At 39.1% G+C, this 19,229-nt stretch overlaps 1 protein-coding gene across 5 annotated transcripts in view; it reads right to left on the bottom strand.

Moving 5' to 3' along the window:
• The window catches only part of cita (citron rho-interacting serine/threonine kinase a), a 44,796-nt gene that overhangs the window by 3,067 nt on the left and 22,500 nt on the right, over window positions 1–19,229 (bottom strand). For 2 of the 5 annotated variants that reach the window (XM_044122892.1, XM_044122893.1), the window contains exons 20-47: window positions 19,070–19,186; window positions 18,503–18,612; window positions 18,082–18,256; window positions 16,355–16,552; window positions 16,046–16,099; window positions 15,612–15,809; window positions 14,790–14,983; window positions 14,525–14,660; window positions 13,277–13,381; window positions 13,025–13,165; window positions 12,707–12,814; window positions 12,379–12,571; window positions 11,610–11,771; window positions 10,663–10,686; window positions 10,099–10,236; window positions 8,485–8,665; window positions 8,298–8,389; window positions 8,025–8,129; window positions 6,879–7,048; window positions 4,276–4,356; window positions 4,035–4,170; window positions 3,453–3,592; window positions 3,217–3,309; window positions 3,029–3,137; window positions 2,767–2,895; window positions 2,595–2,675; window positions 2,416–2,494; window positions 1,113–1,295 (exon numbers count right to left, since the gene is read on the bottom strand). In XM_044122892.1, coding sequence (XP_043978827.1) covers window positions 1,113–1,295; window positions 2,416–2,494; window positions 2,595–2,675; window positions 2,767–2,895; window positions 3,029–3,137; window positions 3,217–3,309; window positions 3,453–3,592; window positions 4,035–4,170; window positions 4,276–4,356; window positions 6,879–7,048; window positions 8,025–8,129; window positions 8,298–8,389; window positions 8,485–8,665; window positions 10,099–10,236; window positions 10,663–10,686; window positions 11,610–11,771; window positions 12,379–12,571; window positions 12,707–12,814; window positions 13,025–13,165; window positions 13,277–13,381; window positions 14,525–14,660; window positions 14,790–14,983; window positions 15,612–15,809; window positions 16,046–16,099; window positions 16,355–16,552; window positions 18,082–18,256; window positions 18,503–18,612; window positions 19,070–19,186 — 3,632 coding nt within the window. Of the gene's footprint in view, window positions 1–1,112; window positions 1,296–2,415; window positions 2,495–2,594; window positions 2,676–2,766; window positions 2,896–3,028; window positions 3,138–3,216; window positions 3,310–3,452; window positions 3,593–4,034; window positions 4,171–4,275; window positions 4,357–6,430; window positions 6,476–6,878; window positions 7,049–8,024; window positions 8,130–8,297; window positions 8,390–8,484; window positions 8,666–10,098; window positions 10,237–10,662; window positions 10,687–11,609; window positions 11,772–12,378; window positions 12,572–12,706; window positions 12,815–13,024; window positions 13,166–13,276; window positions 13,382–14,524; window positions 14,661–14,789; window positions 14,984–15,611; window positions 15,810–16,045; window positions 16,100–16,354; window positions 16,553–18,081; window positions 18,257–18,502; window positions 18,613–19,069; window positions 19,187–19,229 lie in introns of all 5 variants that reach the window. The other 3 variants (XM_044122894.1, XM_044122895.1, XM_044122891.1) reach the window with 2 other exon arrangements.

Here is a 19,229-nt window from a genome sequence, read left to right as displayed (position 1 = left end):
GTTTATTATGGAGATGAGGTATTTCAACAAATCATTTAAAAATAAGTCACTGCAAAATTACGATCTGTGACAGATAAAAAATGGACCACCTTTCCTGCAAAACAAAACAAATGTTAGTTTTTTTTTTTATTAAAACATTCGAACCATCACCACCTGTGCCAGCTAAGCCCAGTGACCCATCAGCACCACATCCATGAACCAGAACCGTGTGACTGGAAACATCCCACTGCTCTGAACTTGTTCTGAGCCACATGCAGAACCTAATGTGCAGCTGAAACCAATACTCTACATAAAGACACCAAACCCTGCCTTGCTTTAGGTCAGCTAGCAGGACCAACATTATTTGTCTTTGATAAATGCCAAAATAATGAAATAAATATGTACAATTTCCTTTAATTTTAGTTTCGTCAGCGCAAACTGACGAAACTAAAATCCGGCGTCAGAATAAAAGACATCTGTGAACTTGAATCCGGCTTTGGATGTTGCTTTAATAGCTTCATCCTATCTGAGCAGCATTTCAGCCCACACCAGTAAAGGACTCGTTTCACCGTGGATAAGGACACTCTTCTGTTCAGCCACAATTTTACAAGGTCCTTTGCTGCTGTATGTTCCAGAAAGATACGATGGATGGACATTCCCGTATTGTTTATACCTTTCTAGAATTAAACAGACGAATATGGAAACTTCATTTCGTAATGCAAAGCTGACCTAAAACAAGACATTTTAGCTGCTGAGAAAAAGTGTATGTGTATATATATATATATATATATATATATATATATATATATATATATATATATATATATATATATATATATATATATATATATATATATATATAGATTTTGACTAGTTAATCAAATCTCAACAGACAAGAAAAAAAATTACAACTTCTTTGTTCATCTTTTTTTTTTTTTTTTGGCAGGCCTGTTGCTCCCTCGTAATATTATAAGTTCTTAATCTTTCATTTTGTGAAAATTGAAGGCAGGAATTTTTAATATTCTGTTTGTTCTGAAAATGGATAGCACCTCAGAAACAAGCAACATTTAAGAGGATGGCGTGTCACTAAAGCGGTTCCTAAATGAAAGACATAACTGAAGGCAAGTTCTTACCTCCGTCCCGAGCCGTTGCGCTGCAGATCTCCTCCACCTTCTTGGCTCTGCACCAGGTTGCCTTTGCAGCAAATGACCCGCAGTTTGTTCTGGTAAGATGAGGCCAAGTAAATGGCCCCAGAGGAAATGGCTGGGCCAAGGTAACGTGGGTTTGGGATGTCCAAGTGTGCATACGAGTGTGACCTGAAGAGAAAGGAAAGCAGAGATACTTTAAACAATGACCAGAGCATTTCGTAACTTTTTCTTATAGGACAGCACAAATAGGCACAACTTGTGCTGTTCTCCGGGTTTGATTTGTGAATGCATTTTAAATGTTGCGTCATTTGGACCGAACCGAAGGTGCAACATTCAAGTAGTCTACAAAAACTGACCGAGCAGACTGTACTTCATTCAGTGTTTCTAACAGCATGCTGTACATCTTCTATAAGTCTGCTTTGGCATGCGTGATCTCTTTTGCAATCTTCATATGGGTTAGAGGAATCAGAGCCAGGGACTTAAGGAAAAAAAAAGCTTAGCAAGCTGACAAAGGAGGATCACTCTACACATAATCTCCTGGGGTTGCTGTACAAAGGATAAACTTAAACATAAACTTAACGTCGTTACAGGCAACCCAGAGGATCCTCCTCATCAGACTGTGTCTTCAGTCACAGGCTGCTTCAGGTTCACTACATTCTTATCCACAGCCATCACCATTTGTAACAACTGTAATAATGAGTTACAACATTTATTTTTACTTTTACAATTAAATCAGTTTCTTTTCACTTCACAGTTATGCACTATGTTTTTTCAGTCCCGGTAACTAACATTTCAAAACCAAAGAACTAAAAACAAAATTGTACCAGCAAAATACATTAGATCCTCAGCCTTGAAGTATACACTATATGTTGTTTTATTGTGAAATTTAAGAACCACAGTTCAGTCTTATTTTCATTTTTAGGTCCTAAACCAGAAAGGAAAAAAAACAAAAAAATCTTTTGAGGGGGAATAGATCCAAAATTTCCTGTCTAGTGGCAGACAGAGACTGCCTTTATACATAACTCATTTCTCATGGCTATTAAATTTTAGATAACCTTTTTCTGATCTATCAAATAAAATCAAGACTCCCACAGATTTTCAGATTTCAATTTGTAAAAGCCAAATGAAAATATGAAAACCATGCATCACTTTTCTTCCACTTCAGAGTTCTGCGCTATTTTATGTTGGTTTAACATATACATTAAAGTTTATTACAGGAATACCAAAAACTGTATAAAAAAAATTAATAAACCATAAACATCTTTTAAAAACAAAAATAACGCCTTACCCAAGAGCAGCATGTCCCTGAATTTCAATAACATCCAAAGAGTTGAAGTAAGTCACAAACAGGTAGGGCTCTCTGTAGGCTGGAAAACCAACATTTCATTCAACATCATTACTGTTTTGAATACTTTATAATCAATTACAATTCATCAAAAAGAGACACTCAAACTGGTTGACATTTACCAAATGAGAGAGGCAGACGGCTCCATTTGATATCGTCTGTTCTACTTCTGCGGCCATATGCATCAACAAACACACCAAACTCTGCAAGACAAAAGTCCAGAAGTTAAAAGATCCAACAGGAAACACTATATATATTTAGATTTAAAACCACATAAATAAATAAATGTCAAACCGTGGAAACAGAGCAGGTACTCATCCTTCTGTGGGGCTGTGGTGACTTGGATGATGGAGATGGGAAAGCTGTGGGAGGACGCAGCGAAGACGGCTGAAGCCAGCGTCACGTCGTTTTTATCCAAGAACTCTGCGGAAACGAATCCCCAGAGATATTTAACTCATTCAGGTGTGAACGCTCAAATGCTGCTGTGACAGAACTGCTCTGCTGTGAACGTTTGTGTAAAACCATCTGGTTGGAAAGAAATAACCGTAACACGTACCTTCCAGCACGTACTGCTTCATCTCGATCTCATAGAACTTATTTGTGCCAATTATGATGCTGTATCCAGTGAAGTGAATACAGCTGCATGGCTCTGATGTCTCAATCTCCTGCAAATGCAAACAGAGAACGGATGAGCATCCTCTTTAAATTCCCACTCGGAGCAGTTCTTCCACGCCGTTCGTTCACCTTTCTGATGCAGAACTTGTTGAGGCTTTCATTATGTCGCAGGATGGTAATCTTGTTCGGCATCGCAGCACAGATGCAGAGTCCGTTATCGATCTGCAAAGTCAGAACAGCTCTAATCAGGACAGAGGTAAATATCTGCAATCACCGCTTTGTTGTTCCTGTTAAGATCAGCTCAATAACTGACTGGGTGACAGGCCGCCAGGGTTTAGCTCCATTTACACAGCAAATGGTCTCACCTTTCCAGAAGAGAAGAGGTGGCATCCCTTCACTGTCTCAAAGATGAAAGGGTTGAGGTCAGGCTGAGCTGGGAGATGGGACTGTGACAAAGACTGTTTCACCTTCTTGATCTCCACCAAACACAGCGCCCTCTCCTCCCCTGAATGACATCAGCCAGACCAGACATTATAACGTGTACAAGGAATTGCTCACAAATTGGGGCTTAGCAAGTAAATGTATGACTTTTAAGATCTTTTTTTTATGCCTTTAGTTCCAACATATATGACAACTAATTATTTAAGAAATTAACAAAAAAAATTATACATTTAACTTGTGTCAATTCACATCTTGATGCCACTTTATAAGTGTTTTGGTAGATAGATGGATTTGGCCATGGAGTTTGGGTATGAATCTAACCAGAGAAGTAATGCCAATCTAAATAATCTAAATAACTGTAGCTGATTACATTATACCTGTTAAAACCAGACTGTTATATTACTTTGCTGCAGTAGGAATGATTATTACTTTTCTCCTAAGTAAAAAACAATCATTTTACAGTGAAAGTGCTTCCACTCAGTTCTCGTACGATGAGAATGTCGTACCAGTGATCATCAGCAGCTTATCAAGCTCCCTCAGGATCTGGATCTGGAAAACCGAAGTCAGTCCAGGGATGTGCGTCAAAGAGTTCTTGATGACGTTGAGAGCATACAAACCCTCCTCAGAGCCAACTAGAACAATCTGAAGGGAAACATGAGGCAGGCAGTGAGGAAAATGTGGTAGTCATGCAAATTGCCTCAACACAAGCATGATTAGAAAACCTTTTTTTTTTTGTGGTTACTGTACCTGATCTGTGAGAGGTAGGGTGCAGTTGATGTCCAAGCGGTCATCCCCCTCCAGCTTCAGCAGAGAGTTGCCCAGAAGTTTCTATTAAGACAATAAACAAAGGAAAACAGAAAGATTCAGAAATCTGCAAATAAGTTGAATGAGAGGCAAGTAAACTCAGAGCGCGACTGCCGGAGAGCTTTTACAAACAAAATTAGCAAAGCACCAATACAGCAAGGCTTATTTCACATACAGGGTTATGTATGAAGCACACAATTTGTCATACCTCTAGTAAACCAGTTAACCGAATCTTTACAGTTTTGTGGGTACCGTTTTATTGTAATTACGTTTTAAGTACATTTCATTATACATTATCTATTTATTGCAGCTGAAAAAAAAGATTAAAAAAAAAAGTCAAATAACCAAAGATTAACAATGCAAGTCTTGTATCTGCTAAATGCGATATTTCTTGTAGCATCATTTTTACTGTATAACTTGGATTAGTGAATCTGGAGGTCTAACAGAGCTCATCATAAAGCCAAAGAGATGCAGTGGAGGGAGGAGCTATAGACAAAAAGGACAGAGGCACTGGAGGAAATGATGAGGGAAAACTGGATAGGAAGTAAAGTAATTTAGGGAAAAGCCCACATGTGAAAAAAACAGGGAAAGGAATAAAAAACAAGCCTATAATTGCTTTTAATTGTAGTCTGTAGTCAGAAAAACATTTAATCTGGTCAAGATTATGAAGCTCCTGGCTGGAAATGAACACACACATTTTACTAGACTGTCAGCAATGCAAAACTTTGTGTGATGTAAACAAATGAGGCAATAATTCAGGGCTGTACCAATAAATGGGCTTTTGACCAGAATGCATCACCCTTTTTTATTTTAGCTTGGCCTGAGACCAGCTGGTCAGAACATCAGTTCCTCTTGCACACCACAAATAAAATAATGTAAATGTTCTTACTGAATGAAGATCTTTTAAAAAGTTACTCTATTTTTTTAATGACATTCTTAGGCCTCCCTGTGGGTCATTTAGGCTGTAAGGGAGTGAGAGAGTTGAAAACTTTCAGCAGATACCAGGAAGGTTAAACACAATACAGCAAAGTTACTTCGTTTTGAGGTTCTGTATGCCTCTGTTTCACATGACAGATGCTGAATTTGGAAATGTTAGCAATGTGAAAATCTTGGTTAAGTCTTTTCAGTTTGTAGTTGTACATTCTCTACAATATACAAAAAGAAACAGTTGTCAGAGTAATGCTAACCATGCTAATTGCTAATCCCTCCAGTTGTGTAGCTTTTAATTTGGTAGTTGACTCTGGTAAAAGTCTCTGTTTCGAGCAAACTACAAAGTTGTGGGTGAATGTTCTTATCCCAGTGTGCGTGTTATTTTGCAATAGGTTCAGCCTTTATCAACAAATCAGTAAATTTAAAACTTGATCCCACAAGTCTTATGCTAAAGTTAGAAACATAAGACTAACTTTCACATTAGTTAGTCTTATGAAACCAAATTCATAAGACTAACTTATGTTAAGAAAAAAAAAATTAATTATAGCAAAATCTACACCTATTTTATGTGACTGAGATCAAACTGTTGTGTTCACATCCAAATAAACTTTAAAGAAAAAACTGGAAGAAGAGTTAAAACAGTTCCAAGTAATTATAGTAGAGATTAGAAGGTAACAGAAATGTAAGGTCCAGATACAGAGGAGGTAGAGGCAAGGGCACAGTATTTGGAGAAAAGCTGAAACAATTCAGAGCTAAGACAGCATGACAAAGAAAGCAGAAGATGGGGGGAAATGTTGCAAGAAAACAAAAAGAAAGGAACAAGCATCAGCCCATGATATCTGTTGTTGCAAAAACTGATCATGTCATGGTTTACCAAACAGGGCTTTAGCACAGCTTTTGCAGGAGCATGCAACACAGCATACGCTAAAATGTCTGCCGCAGCATGTTCGTGTCCATGCGTTAATGTGGTCTATATTAATGAAAATGTATGAAGCACAACTATTTTTCCGAAGGCATCTGTTCTGATCAACCATGTCGAATACGTGACCCTGGACTGTGCTGACCTCAACTATCGTGCGCACAGTTCTATGCATACTGGGGACAGTTGACACATGCTCAGTCGGACGGACGACTGAAGCCCAAGCGTTCGTGCAGCCACTTACTGTACCTGAACCAGAGGTGATAGGTTCTTCTGTCTTTTAGAAACACCTGCCTATAACATGATCCACATAACCAGGTTGAATGGAGATATACGCACACACACGATCACAGTCACACACGTACCAACCAATTTATTCACAGAGGAGGACAACAAGTGGGTACAGGATGAAAATATTGAACACATGCAAAGAGAGAGAGAAAGGAGAGAAAACAAGAAGTGAAGATGCTGGGATGATGAGGAATAAAAAGCATCTTAATTCACTTTTTAAAATTTTGCCCCAAACAAGACTACCGTAAGATATTTTGATTTGGTTAAAATTGGTCTAATATTAAGAAACCAAGGACTAGTTTCACACCCCTTGTTTACAAAAGTATTTACATATTGAGCAGCACAAAATCTTAAAAATAACGTAGGAATATTCAAACTTATACTTAAATGACAAAATTACACTTACCGCCTCAGCTTCTGCTCTGTCTTTAGACCCCCGGCTACCGACCACGACAGACTCCAGCACCGCCACCCAGCGCTGCTTGTCAGGGAAGCTAGGAGCCATGAAGTAGAGGCACTGGCCTGGCCAGCATGTGGTGTGGGGATGGGACTCCAGCTTCAACACATATGGAATGTCTGAGAACGGGTACAAAAAAGCAAAATATAAATATATACATATATATATATATATATATATATATATATATATATATATATATATATATATATGTATATATATATAAGTATATATATATATATATATATATATACATATATATATATACATGTATATATATGTGGATGCCAATATATTTAAAGATTCTAAAAATCAGAAACTCAATATAAATGCTCAAACGACAGAATACCTTTAAAAATACAAATGTCATTTCTGGTGAGGAGTAAAATATAAATAGGAAACATCCACATTTATTGCCACTTAAAATGGCTAAATCTCACAGCTGCATCATATCAGGAATGAATGGTCAGAGCATAATTACTCAAGGAGGTTTTCCCTGTGTATGAAAGCACAGAAGGGTTAAGGCATGAAATAATGAGCCTCTGATTTTACTGTGTATAAAAGGGTGCTTGAGGAAATTCTGACCTCAGTCGTAAAAATAAATAAATAAAAAATATAATTAAATTAATGAACAAAATAGTGGTGATGTAGAACTGGGCCTTTGAAACAGGCTGTTTGAAACCCCTTAAATATCTCACAGATGAAAGTTTAGATGGCTGGTAGACGGCCGCAATAAGCTTCAACCAAAATGAGGAAAATTATCAGTAAGGCAGCAGGTTGTCCCAACTTCTTCCTCATCCAGAATACAAGCTTTAGTCGCTAAGGAGCCAAACAAGGCAAGAGTTTAATAATCAACTGTAACTAAATCACTAGTTACAGTTAAAATGTAAAAATATTTGTTTTTTCTAGCTATATACAAGTTTACACATCAATATTTGAAGATTTCTCAAAAACAAACAAAAAACAAGTAGTTGTTGGTATGGCCTATTTTTTTTTTTTTTATTATTTTATTAACAAACACTGAAACCAGAAAATGACAAAATAAAAAACTTTAAATATTTTTCCATTAGCAGAATTAACTGTAGTTTTTCTGACCCGACTTGGCCGTGTTGATGAGCTCAGAGGCACCGACGGCTCCGTGAACTGTGACCTCTCCATCACCTAAACACAGCTCAAACTCCTCCTCAGCCTTTAGAGAGTCTAAAAAAAACCCAAAACAACAAACAAATTGATTCCACTGTGGTCTACACAGGAAAACCTGAACTTAAATCATAACGTCATTATTATAAATTCAACAAAATTCTATTTCTTTAAAAATGTAATGCATAGAAAAAAAAACAACAACAAAAAAACAAAACAATTGTTGACCTTCTGCAGGTTCAGTATCATAGACCGATAGTTTGGTTCCGTCCAGAATCACATATTTCCTCTCCCATCCTTGCTGGCCACGTTTGCCATTTCTATCCAGTGAAACATGAAGGTTTAAACTATGTATTAGTGCTGTATAAAACATTCAGAAAAGCTGTAAAATACCTGTACTGGGGAAGACTATTACCTAGGCTGCTTCATCCAGCCTTCGAGACGAACATGCCCAGTGGCCTCCTTCATTTGCAAAGCGGGTGAGTTTGTCTTTTCTCTGCACAGAACCTCCGAGAAGTGAGTGGCATACTCAGCTGGCAGACCGCAGGTGGCTGGAAGACACGGGGAACACTTGGGGTGGCACAGGGTGTGGCACTCTGCAACGAGACAAAAGGAAGGATGAAAAGAGCCTTTAAAATATCTCATTACATTAAAATAACCCCAAGATCCAGCTTCGTTGCCAAAAAGCATCCTTAATCCTTTAATCATCCTCATCGGAAATTGTAGAGTTCATTTTAATAGCTTCCAGGCATAGACTGGCCGTTTAAATATAGTCCATAAACTTGGTTTTAGCCAGTGGCCATTCCCGAAGCCTAACGTGAGCCTGACTTATCCACTCCAAACCAGTTTTGACGTCGGTTTAAAAATCAGTGTCCTGTTAAAAAGTCCAACCGTGGCCAAATTTCAACCATCTGTCCCTCTCAGATGAAAAGAAACTGCTGAGAATGAATGACGAACTGAAAGCTGGTCGCTGGAGCCTCAGAGAAGACAGCTTGACTTCAACTTGATCTGTGAAGAACAGACTGGCAAGATGGCCCTCGAAGAAAAGGTTTCACAGTCAGACAATATTGTGTCTTGTATATAGTATTGATATTGTATCGCCACAATATCAAAAGGTGTCCGCAAGGAAGGTAAGGCTTTCAAACTTCACAACGGCTCAAAAAAACTGTACAACAAGGGTGTCCAAAGTCAATCCTCAAGGTTCCGGCATCCTGCATGTTTTAGTTCTCTCCCTGGTGGTAGTAACATCCTTTTCAATGTTTATGGTAGGCCTTCTAATGAGCCATCATTGGATTCAGGTGCGTTAAACCAGGAAGAGAACTAAAACATGCAGGATGCCGGTCCTTGAGGACCGACTTTGGGCACCACTGTTGTAAAACATAATGGTGGAGGAATCATGAGAAGGGCATGTTAGGAATAATTAGGATGCAAGACTTCCTCCAAATCACTCGACTTCACCTCAAATCAATAACTAGATCATGAGAACTTGGGCAATATCGGCTGTTCCAGTCAGACAATGAGAACAAATGTATTAAAACGACTGAGGAGACGAAATGCCTGGACTATTTTTGTTGGGTCCTTGGCAAAAAATACGGTAAGAAGAGTGATCAAATAACCAGCTGGAATTATACCAGAGTCCTGCTGACTGCTACACTTTTGTTTTTTTCTACACATTGCTAAGGAAAGCGTGTTTAAATATTAGTGGAGGGTGGAGATATATATATATATATGTAATCACACCAACACACTACCAAAATGTTTCAAATATTCATCCCAATGAATGGGGTAAATGTAAACTCCAGACCAGCAGTCAATTAATCAACTTGGACACTGTTGTCTCTGTTACTGTCTTTTCTAAGACAATAGCTGTGAAACCGATGATCCTACCCAGGAAGGCAGAAGCCAGATTAATCCATCTAAAGGCTGCTTTACAAGAATGATTCCAGTATTTTTGTTATTTCCTGCCAATAAAGTGTCCCCGGAAATATTTTTATGTTCCATCTGTGCCGCTGAAAAGCACGATACAGACCTAAACAAGTGGCAGCCTGCCGTCCAAAGTGAACAGTGTCCAGGCAGACGGCACATTTGGCAGCCCTCATGTTGAGGCCGACAGTGAAACGATGAGGAATGTTGTGGTGCATTCTTTCCTTCACACGGCGACCGAATTCTGAAAAGCAAACAGGGGAGAGAGAAGAAAAAAAAAAAAAAAGGACGCAGAGATAGAAGTTACTGACACGAGGCAAAGTGGTACATTAGGGGATAAATAACTGCGAGGATCAGCAAAGATTTGTATCAAATGCATTATTTTCAAGCACTAGAGCGCGTTTTAAGTAATGGATTTGGAACTGGGCCTTCAAACAGTCAAAAATAAAAATCAGATTGCACATGCTAGTAAGCATGAAATGTATTTAAATGCTCCTGAGTGAAAAGCTACCCGTCAAACACAATACGTCTTCCTGTCTCAAGGAAGAAAGCAGTCTTTGGTCAAGTTAGACAGTGAAACAGATGAACACATTGATAGCGAAACGTTTCCACACAGTGCAGCATGCTGGCATCGCAGGTGAGCTCAGGTGTTTGATGGTGGCTGACTTACTTTCAAACGTGACCCTCCTCTTTTCTGAGAGGGAAGAGGGAAGAGACACAAAGAAGAAAGTGGTCTAACAACAGCTAAATGCAAGCAGAAACGCACCGACACCAAGAGCCTGAATCACAAAGCAAGAGCAACCAATTCTGCCCATTTTCTTACAGGTGTTAGATCCTTAGACGTTTGCTAATTGGGTTGGTTTGTTCCGAAATATAGAAAGTTCTTTTACTCAGTCAATTTCTTTATACTGATGTGAAAATTTTCCAGGTGATTGTTGAGGCGTTTATCAGTTGCAGCTGGGATTCACTCCACCTGCAACCTAGCTATGGTATAAGCAGCAGTGGTTCAGTTTCCATGGCGATGATTGCATCAGTAATGTGTTTTCGCTTCAAATTAGAAGACAGCCTGGATTACTTAAAAGCAACCCAGCTTTTTTATGGCTCATCTACGTTTCTTTGTGTTCTTAAAATTAAATTAATTTAAAGTTAAACAACAATGAACTAACTTTGTTGGACTGTGAGGGGCGACCACACGTTTTCGTGGGTAGCAAAACCAGGAGTTAGCGTCCCGATAAAGGAGAGCAACTCCTCCTATATCGGGAAGTAGTTGCTCTGCTACATACAGCAAAATTGTTACAACCTTGCCTGGATAAATAGGCAATTAAATGTGACACTGTTTTGTTCACACCATGTTCTTTTGCAAGGCAGTCTTAGTTTGGCCTAATTCTTGCTTTGTGAAAACGGCCGTTGAGAGAACACATACAGCACAGGACACGGACAAAAGAGGTGACCAAACAGTCCATTTGTTAGCGTCAGGTTGAATGCGCCTGAGAGGAGAAACACATTAACCTCAGTACAAGAAATTCATGCCTCATATTTACACTGAGTAAGAGATCAACACTGTTTGTTTGTTTGGTTTTTTATTTTATTTATTTGGTTACGTTTTGTTTGACTAACCTTCAGGTGTAGACGTCTCCTTGCATCGAGTGGAGGGGTTGAGCAGGCTACTGGGGTTGGGCTGATGTTCTGGAGATTTGACGATGGCAGACATGAGGATCTGGTGCCGAGCCTGGGCTGGTGTGGAAGAAGCCACATGTTCCTGGGCTTTGAAATGAGCCGCTGTGACACCAGATGCAAATGAAACATTAAATTATAAGATCAGGAATTTGTGACTTTTAAAAGAAATTGAGAAATTGCTTTTAAAATAAGCCTTCTTAGGTTTGTATTGTTTTTAAATGCCACCAACATACATTGTAATAAAATAAAAAGTCAGTAAATTTAAGTTGGACAATCAATAATGTCCATATTTAGCATTAAAATAAACAATAATAACCATCCATAAAAACATGCTAACTTTTTTATGGATGGTTGCAATAGAAAACATTGTTTATACTGGAAATGAATGTTGCAAATCATAAATGTAGCACTTCCTAAAATATCTCTAATGTGTTCGAGTGGGACGTAAAAAATTGTCCTGTAATGACAATTATATCTTAGAAATTATAAATCATGCGCAATTAATGAGAGGGAGAAGGAGAGAGTGAGAACAAGAGGATGGGAAGTAGAACCAAAAGAAAGACGAAATTTTTTCCATAATTTGCAATAATTTAGAATTGACGTTTCTTTAGACGTAATTGTTACTACTATTAATCCCATTACTAGTATTATGAAGTGTGAAGTAAAGCCCAGAGCTTTAAAGATGCCGACAGGCATGCTGCTCTGGTACCTTCTTCTCTGAGGGAGCGCAGCTCTATCCTCATCTTCTGTAGCGCCTCCTCCAGCTCTGCACACCTAGAGCGCTCCTTGTCCAAGGCCATTTTCATGTCACCGTACGGCATGGGGACCGCCGGCTGGGCCTGTTGAGCCAGAGCGCCATTAGTAGTGGTGCCTACATCTTCACGCCGCCGTCCAAAGATACCCTGTACAGAGGAGAAATGGTAATCCACTTATCAATTTATCACATGAGCAGAACACTGTTTACTATAAATGTGTTTTTAAGCTGAAGCTGATTGAGATCGAGGTACGACTCTGTGAACTGAAATATTTTCCTGTACCTTCTTTTTTTTGGTGGGTTGGTCCATTTTGGCCTGCAGGAAATCAATGAGTTTGGTCTGCTGGGAGATGGTGCCCTCCATTTTTACTTTCTCATGGGAGTACACAGCCTGTAGTACGGAAATCAGAGGCTTAGAGGAGGAAATGCCTCAAAAGACTGCTTTGAGAAGAGGTCTGTGTGGGAAAACTAATCAGGATTCATAATCATCATCGCTCTACCGAGACACTTGGCTGTGGCTAATGTATTTAATAATTAGGAGTGTCTTCCTCTCCAGAGGGGATCACGTTTCATTTTTCTGAAAAGGTACAATAGTGAGCACCTGTATATTTTCCAGCTGGTACTCAAGGTCTGTCCTCTCAGTTTTGAGCATGTCTGTTTGGTCCAGGGCATCCTGAAGGCCTTGAGTCAAACGGAAAATGTGGCTTTTCTGAAGGTCCATCTGCTGCTGCAGCTTTGCTTGCTGGAGGGGTGGAGGGGGGGGGACAAAATACAGTTAAAACAAAACCTTTCAAATCGATGTTCTTAATAGGTACAGGCATGTTGCTCTGGTTAATTGCTGATGACGTTCTACCTCTTCCATCAGCCTCTGTTTCAGTTCCCTCTCGGTCTCCAGTTTCTGCTGCAAGCTGCGAGCGTTCATCTCCAGCATTGCGTGCTTCTTCTCCAGATCGTTGAGCTGTGACACAAGCCAGTCACTGACATGTTTCACGAAAGAACGCTACGATGGCTGACAGAGCTAAATTTGCCAATACCAAAGAAAATGTCTGTTCAAAAGATCTGAGCTTCTAAATTTTATAACAAAGATAAAAAAAATATGTTACAAAAGTGGAGAAGATCAGGAAGTTCACACTGGAAGATTACACATTATAATGACCTAATACTGACGTATTCTGATGCAGGTAGACATAATATGGTCATATGGAAATAGTTTATTGTTGTATTTAAATGATGAACATGAGTTTGCTCACATGACGGAATAATTGACTGCACATTTATCAGATCACTTTGATCATAAATATTAAGCTAAAAGGTATTTCCAGGACAAAGACAGTAATCGGGATAGTTTTTTCCAAAATATTAGATTAATGTCTTTTGGAAAGGGACAGAAGAACTACATGCTTTATGTTGCCTTCAACAAGCCTCTAGCATAATTCTGGCAGGATATTTATCCACTTTTCTAATTAGAAATGAGCTCACATAAAATGAAGGATTTCCTGGCACAGACTGTTTGTACATTTAATTCATAATATTTTAAATTATCCATAAAAATCACAAGCCCAATCCTGGTTGCATTCACTCTGGAACCAGTTTTGATGAATTAGCGATCATTGTCCTGTCTGAACAACCGCAACTGTGCCTAAAATGTCAAACGTCCAGCAATATACACACTCAGAATCACTTCTGTTCTTGGATGTACTTTGTCAGGGAGTTAAAAATAACACAACACATGACTTCTGGAGACTAAAAGATGTCTCCAGAAGATATTTGACTCATGTCTGTGTGCAGCTGCGAACATCTGTCGAACTAGTGTTCACTTATCTTCCAGGTACGAACAAGCTTTGCTTGTTCGTAAGTTGTGCTTGAACATCTGCATCAATTATCTTTCTTCTGAGGTTGACTGTTTATATTCCATAGTAAAACTTGGGTCATGTTGTGGTATTCCAACAGGGAAATGCTCAAATGCATCCACAAAAGCCCTAATCCTACAGGCACTGCATTTACATGCATCCGTCATATAAACTGTGTATGGTTTAGAAATAAATCTAGACCGTAAGGAATATAGTGAAGTGAATAAAGTGAAGACAGACAACATACTTACAGTGTCAGACAAACTTTCGGCTTTCAGTCTTTGCTCCTTCAAAGCCTGTTGTAACGCCAGTATCTCAGCCTTATGCTCCTTGACGGCCAGTTCCACTGCCTGACGAGACTCGGTGCTGCGCTGCTCTGCACGAAGCCTGTGATCAGAACCAAAATATTGTCTAGTAGTAACACTGAAAAATCTAATCTATAAAGAGAATGACATTATTAAATTGTATGTTGATGTGAATTAAAAAAAAAAAACAAAAAAAAAAAAACAGCTTTACCTGTTCTGCTTTTCATTATCCAGTAGTCTTTGCAGGTCTCTGGTCCGTCTCTCTGCTTGGTTTTTTTCGTCCTCCAGAGCTCCTCTCCATGCCTCCCACTGTCTCTCTTTCTCCAGCAACTCGTCGTTCAGAGACTCCAGCTCCACCACCTGCTCCTCCAGCATGCTGCATGTTGTCTTCAGTGTCTCAATGTTCTGGTAGCATAAATTTAAGAGAAAAACACGGTTTGTCAATATTATGCCATCATTCTGACTTTACTTTCGCGTTAAATGCTGTCATGTCTCACAAGGTTTTCATGTTACAACAAAATTACTGTGACTGAATAAGTATTTTAGCTTGCTAGTAATATATTTTTTTTTTACGTCTAAATGTTTAATTTAAAATTTGAATGAAACCATGAATGAAATCTAGGACCTTAATCGACCTTAAAAAATGTACAACAGAAGATTGTACATCTAATCATATACATTTATGGGTTGGGAATAGAAGTGAGTTAGTGGCAAAGATGGATGTGATTTAACAAACTGCAAATAAATTTGCATTTACAGACGATAGACGCAACAAAGCTAACAAGGCTTTATAAGCAGCTAGTTAGCGGTAGCGTCAACCGCCTTGACTCACAGAACACAATGAAGATGTCTGCGTGCCTTGCAAAATAAATTCCCAACATTAAATAGTCCTGCCACAACAAAGCTTAAGACCTGTGATAGTCATATCACATTTTTATTAATAAATTTAAAACACTTTATGGCCTTTATTTTAGAAATGTGAATTTTAAGGCTGTTAGGACGCTAACAAACAATTTAATTGCTCTCATTTAACCTGTTTCTGGTTGTTGAGGTGCATCTCCCGGTCAGCCACCTCCCTCCTGAGCCGGTCCACCTCCTGGCTGAGCTGCATCTTATCCTCCCTCTCATCCGAAGCTTCATCGAGCTGTTTTGACAAGTAGAAGTTCTGGCGGTTCAGCTCAGCATTCTCCTGACTCAGCTGCGTAAGCTGCTCCTCCAGGTCAGTGATCACCTGAGGCAAAACAAACAGGTTGAGGTGTTAACCCCACACAGATAAGTGGTCAAAATACATAAATATTTTTTGTTGCTGTGCTAAAATGCAACTCGATGCACGCCAACTATTTTGGATCTGTAATGAGATCCCTAGTAGATTAGTTATTTTTTTTAAACATACTGCACAAATCTTATGGCAAACGTTTGATAGCTGTGATCAGAAAAGAGGAAAATAAAGGCAGTGTCAGCACTTACTGAGCAACTGTCCCTTAAGGCATCAAATTTGCGCTGTATATCGTCTCTGTGGTTCTGCAGGGGGGGAAAAAAGATGACAAAAATAGACATACAATGTGAAATTATGTAACTATGTTTCCTTTTAATAAATGGTGTTCCAATGTAAAATTATCCTACAACTGCTTACATGGTTCTGAGTTGTCATAATGGATAAGGACCCGAGGCATTTTGCTGCAGGATATCCGCCTGCCTCGTCCCCTCTATACCAAACTTACTGAGCAGCAACTTTATGAGATCTTGTCCTTGTCTGCTTGGAGTAGTGTCTCTTACCCTCAGTGCAGTGATTTCCTCCTCTGCCTCAGCAGTGGTCTCCTCCAGCTCCGTCTTCGCCTGCTGCAGCTGACTCTCCAGGGCGAGGCGTGCAGCCTGCAGGCTACTGATCTGGGACTCGCGCTCTTGAAGAGACAAGGTCAACTCTGACACCTGCCTCTTAATCTCCAGTTTCTCTTCTTCATGTTCAAGGCCCATCTGTATGGGAAACAAGTAAAGCCGTTTTAACAAAGAACTCAAATGTCCATAGTTTTTCCGTTCTTTTCAGCCCGTTTCATGAGTTTATGGCAGACACCTTTACTGTTGTCTGACTTAAAAAAACAAAACCTGCAGAAAAACCACACACCATGAAGAGGACAGACGGAAAGACTGATGTGTGTGTGAGGATGGATGATAACTGACAGGTGAATAACTGGATGAAAATCTGAAACATGAATAGATGGATATAACTTAAGATACAGAAAAGATTTAGCAAAAAATTTATGAAAATTTGTCTCTATATTCTGTTTTCCTTTTCAAAACTTATTCAGGTTTGAAAGCATTTAAATAACTATATTAAGTAAAAGGAGACAACAAGGCATGTCGGCTGATCCTTCAGAAAAACAGAGCTATCCTTCTTGCACGTTTGAATTGAGCTTTTATTTACCCAACTTTTTGTGTACAATGACACGCCTTCTGCTTTTGGGACAGTCTGGTAAATTGAAAAAGAAACAAACTGATCTGGAGATAACAGCAAGAGTACTGTACAGTCTGCTTTCATCATAGTTTCTTTTAACAATTTGTCTGTCATGGAACAAGTTAAATTTGGAAATTTTATCCTGCTTGAAATCTCAAAGTGGATTGAGGTTTACAACTATCAAATGTAATAATTCCTAGTACGGGACAATGAATGGACTGTAAAATGTCAACTCCAATCATTTGGTCTTTGTAAAATAGGGCCTTGTTTGTTAAAAACAGAGAGTCCTCTTGCGAGTACACGATCGGATAATGACTCTGCTCCTAATTTAAATAAATAAAAAACGAAAAGGCTAACAAATATTTTAAATTCTTTTAAATGTAGTTCCTAAAAAGTAATCCTCTAAAATTACTATTGGTGGGTCGGAACGTTACAAAATCGGAACGTCAGAATTCAGCAACCAAAATCTTTTCCAGGCTAGAATCCTAGTTTCCTCTGAGAGGGCAGAGGAAATCTGTCTGCAAGTTAAAGGACAGCGAGGCGAGTATTTAGTGCCAGGCTGTGTATCGTGTCTCAGTAGAGTGTGAGAAGGCAGAGACATGACAGCAGGCTGTCCGTCAGCAACATCTACAGACAAGCTCTCAATAAGAGGAGGAGACTAATTAGCGACCTTTTTATCAAACTGTACACAAAAATAAACAGCTGAATATTAGGATACATGTCTCAGTGTAGAACAAATGTAAAATTTTTGTACTATTTGTACGTGTATCTTACAAACCAGTCTCCCCAAAAAACAAACCAGCTTTGATTGATTTTTATTCCTTCCTTATTTGTTGAAATCTTGCTAATAAAACAGATTTTTTTTTTAATAGTAAGGATTTCTTTCTAGACTTTTATCTATTGCTACATTTACATGAAAGCTACAGAAGCAGACTAGCTGATCAGCTCCTTAATCCTGTCATGATGCAAAGCTGGATTCTGTGCTGGTTTAAGCGAATGACTTAATCTTGAGCTTACAGATTTAGCACCGTTTGGCCTCCTATTGCCTTACCTCCCGCAGCCGACTCTCCAGCTCCATCAGCCGGCTTCTCCTGGTTTGCTCCTGCTGACTCAGTTTCTCCAAGTGCTCCTCTAGTTTGGCATTCTGAGCCTCTAGCTTGCCTGCTTGAGACTCCAAGTAAAACTTTTGCTGACGAAGTTCTGAGATCATCTCCTCCTGGGCTTTCCTGCCAAGAAAAGGAAACACGAATGTGGCTATTATTTATTTGGTTGACTCATTTCTTAAGAAAAAATGTCTTAAAAAAACCCCCCAAACAAACAAAAAAAGCAAAAGAGCAAAATTTCTCAAATGAGAATTCTGAATTCAATATTTGAAATGATAAAGTCCAGCATTGTTTAGGCGTATACTAGTGAAGACACCAGAGTAAAACTCTCCGGGAGAAGAGAATGTGCTGGACGCTTCGTTCACTCACATATTCTTCTGGGTGTAGATGCTACTGTTGGCAGCCAGCTTGTTAGCTTCGGACAGCTCAGCGATGCGCTGCTCCAGGTTCTTCATCTTGGAATCCATGGCATTGATGGTCTGCAGTAGAGCAGGGATTCAATTAACACCCAGCTCATCAATGTCTGACAAACCCAATCACCCAATAGGATTCTTGATCAGTTTGTGCACATCTTGGTGTAAAGTTAGCATAATGTTAAATGTTTATAACATCCTATTTGAATCCATTTAGTAGTTGACAATCTGGGAAAAGCTTGTTAACGGCTTCCAGGCTAACACATTGACGAGATTAAAACTTAAGCCCGGGCTGTGTTGAGCAACAAGAACCATTCTGCCAATTAACTTGTCCATCCAGCTAAACTGCGCTAAAAAATTACGGCGAAAGAAACCAAATTAAATATCTGAAGAAATAATCCTACAACTAAATCATTAGATGTTCCCAAATAGGCAAGTTAAGCACATGCAGGTCTTAACTAAGCAGACATAAGTGACTTCTGAATCCACTTCCTTAAAGAATTAGAGAAAAATTTTGTCTTACAGCTTTCTGTTCGCTGATTAGTTTGCAGTTCTCTCTCGACTCCTCCTCCTGCTGTGCCCTTTTTGCCTCGAGGCTCTCCTTCTCGGCCACGTCTGCCTTCATCTGGGACTCCAGGACCTGGATCAGTCAGAGCCGGAAAATAGGAAACTAGTCAGATTAT

This window comes from Gambusia affinis, linkage group LG07, assembly GCF_019740435.1.
Source record: "Gambusia affinis linkage group LG07, SWU_Gaff_1.0, whole genome shotgun sequence".
NCBI classification, from domain to species: domain Eukaryota; kingdom Metazoa; phylum Chordata; class Actinopteri; order Cyprinodontiformes; family Poeciliidae; genus Gambusia; species Gambusia affinis.
This window is presented reverse-complemented; position numbering and strand designations above follow the sequence as displayed.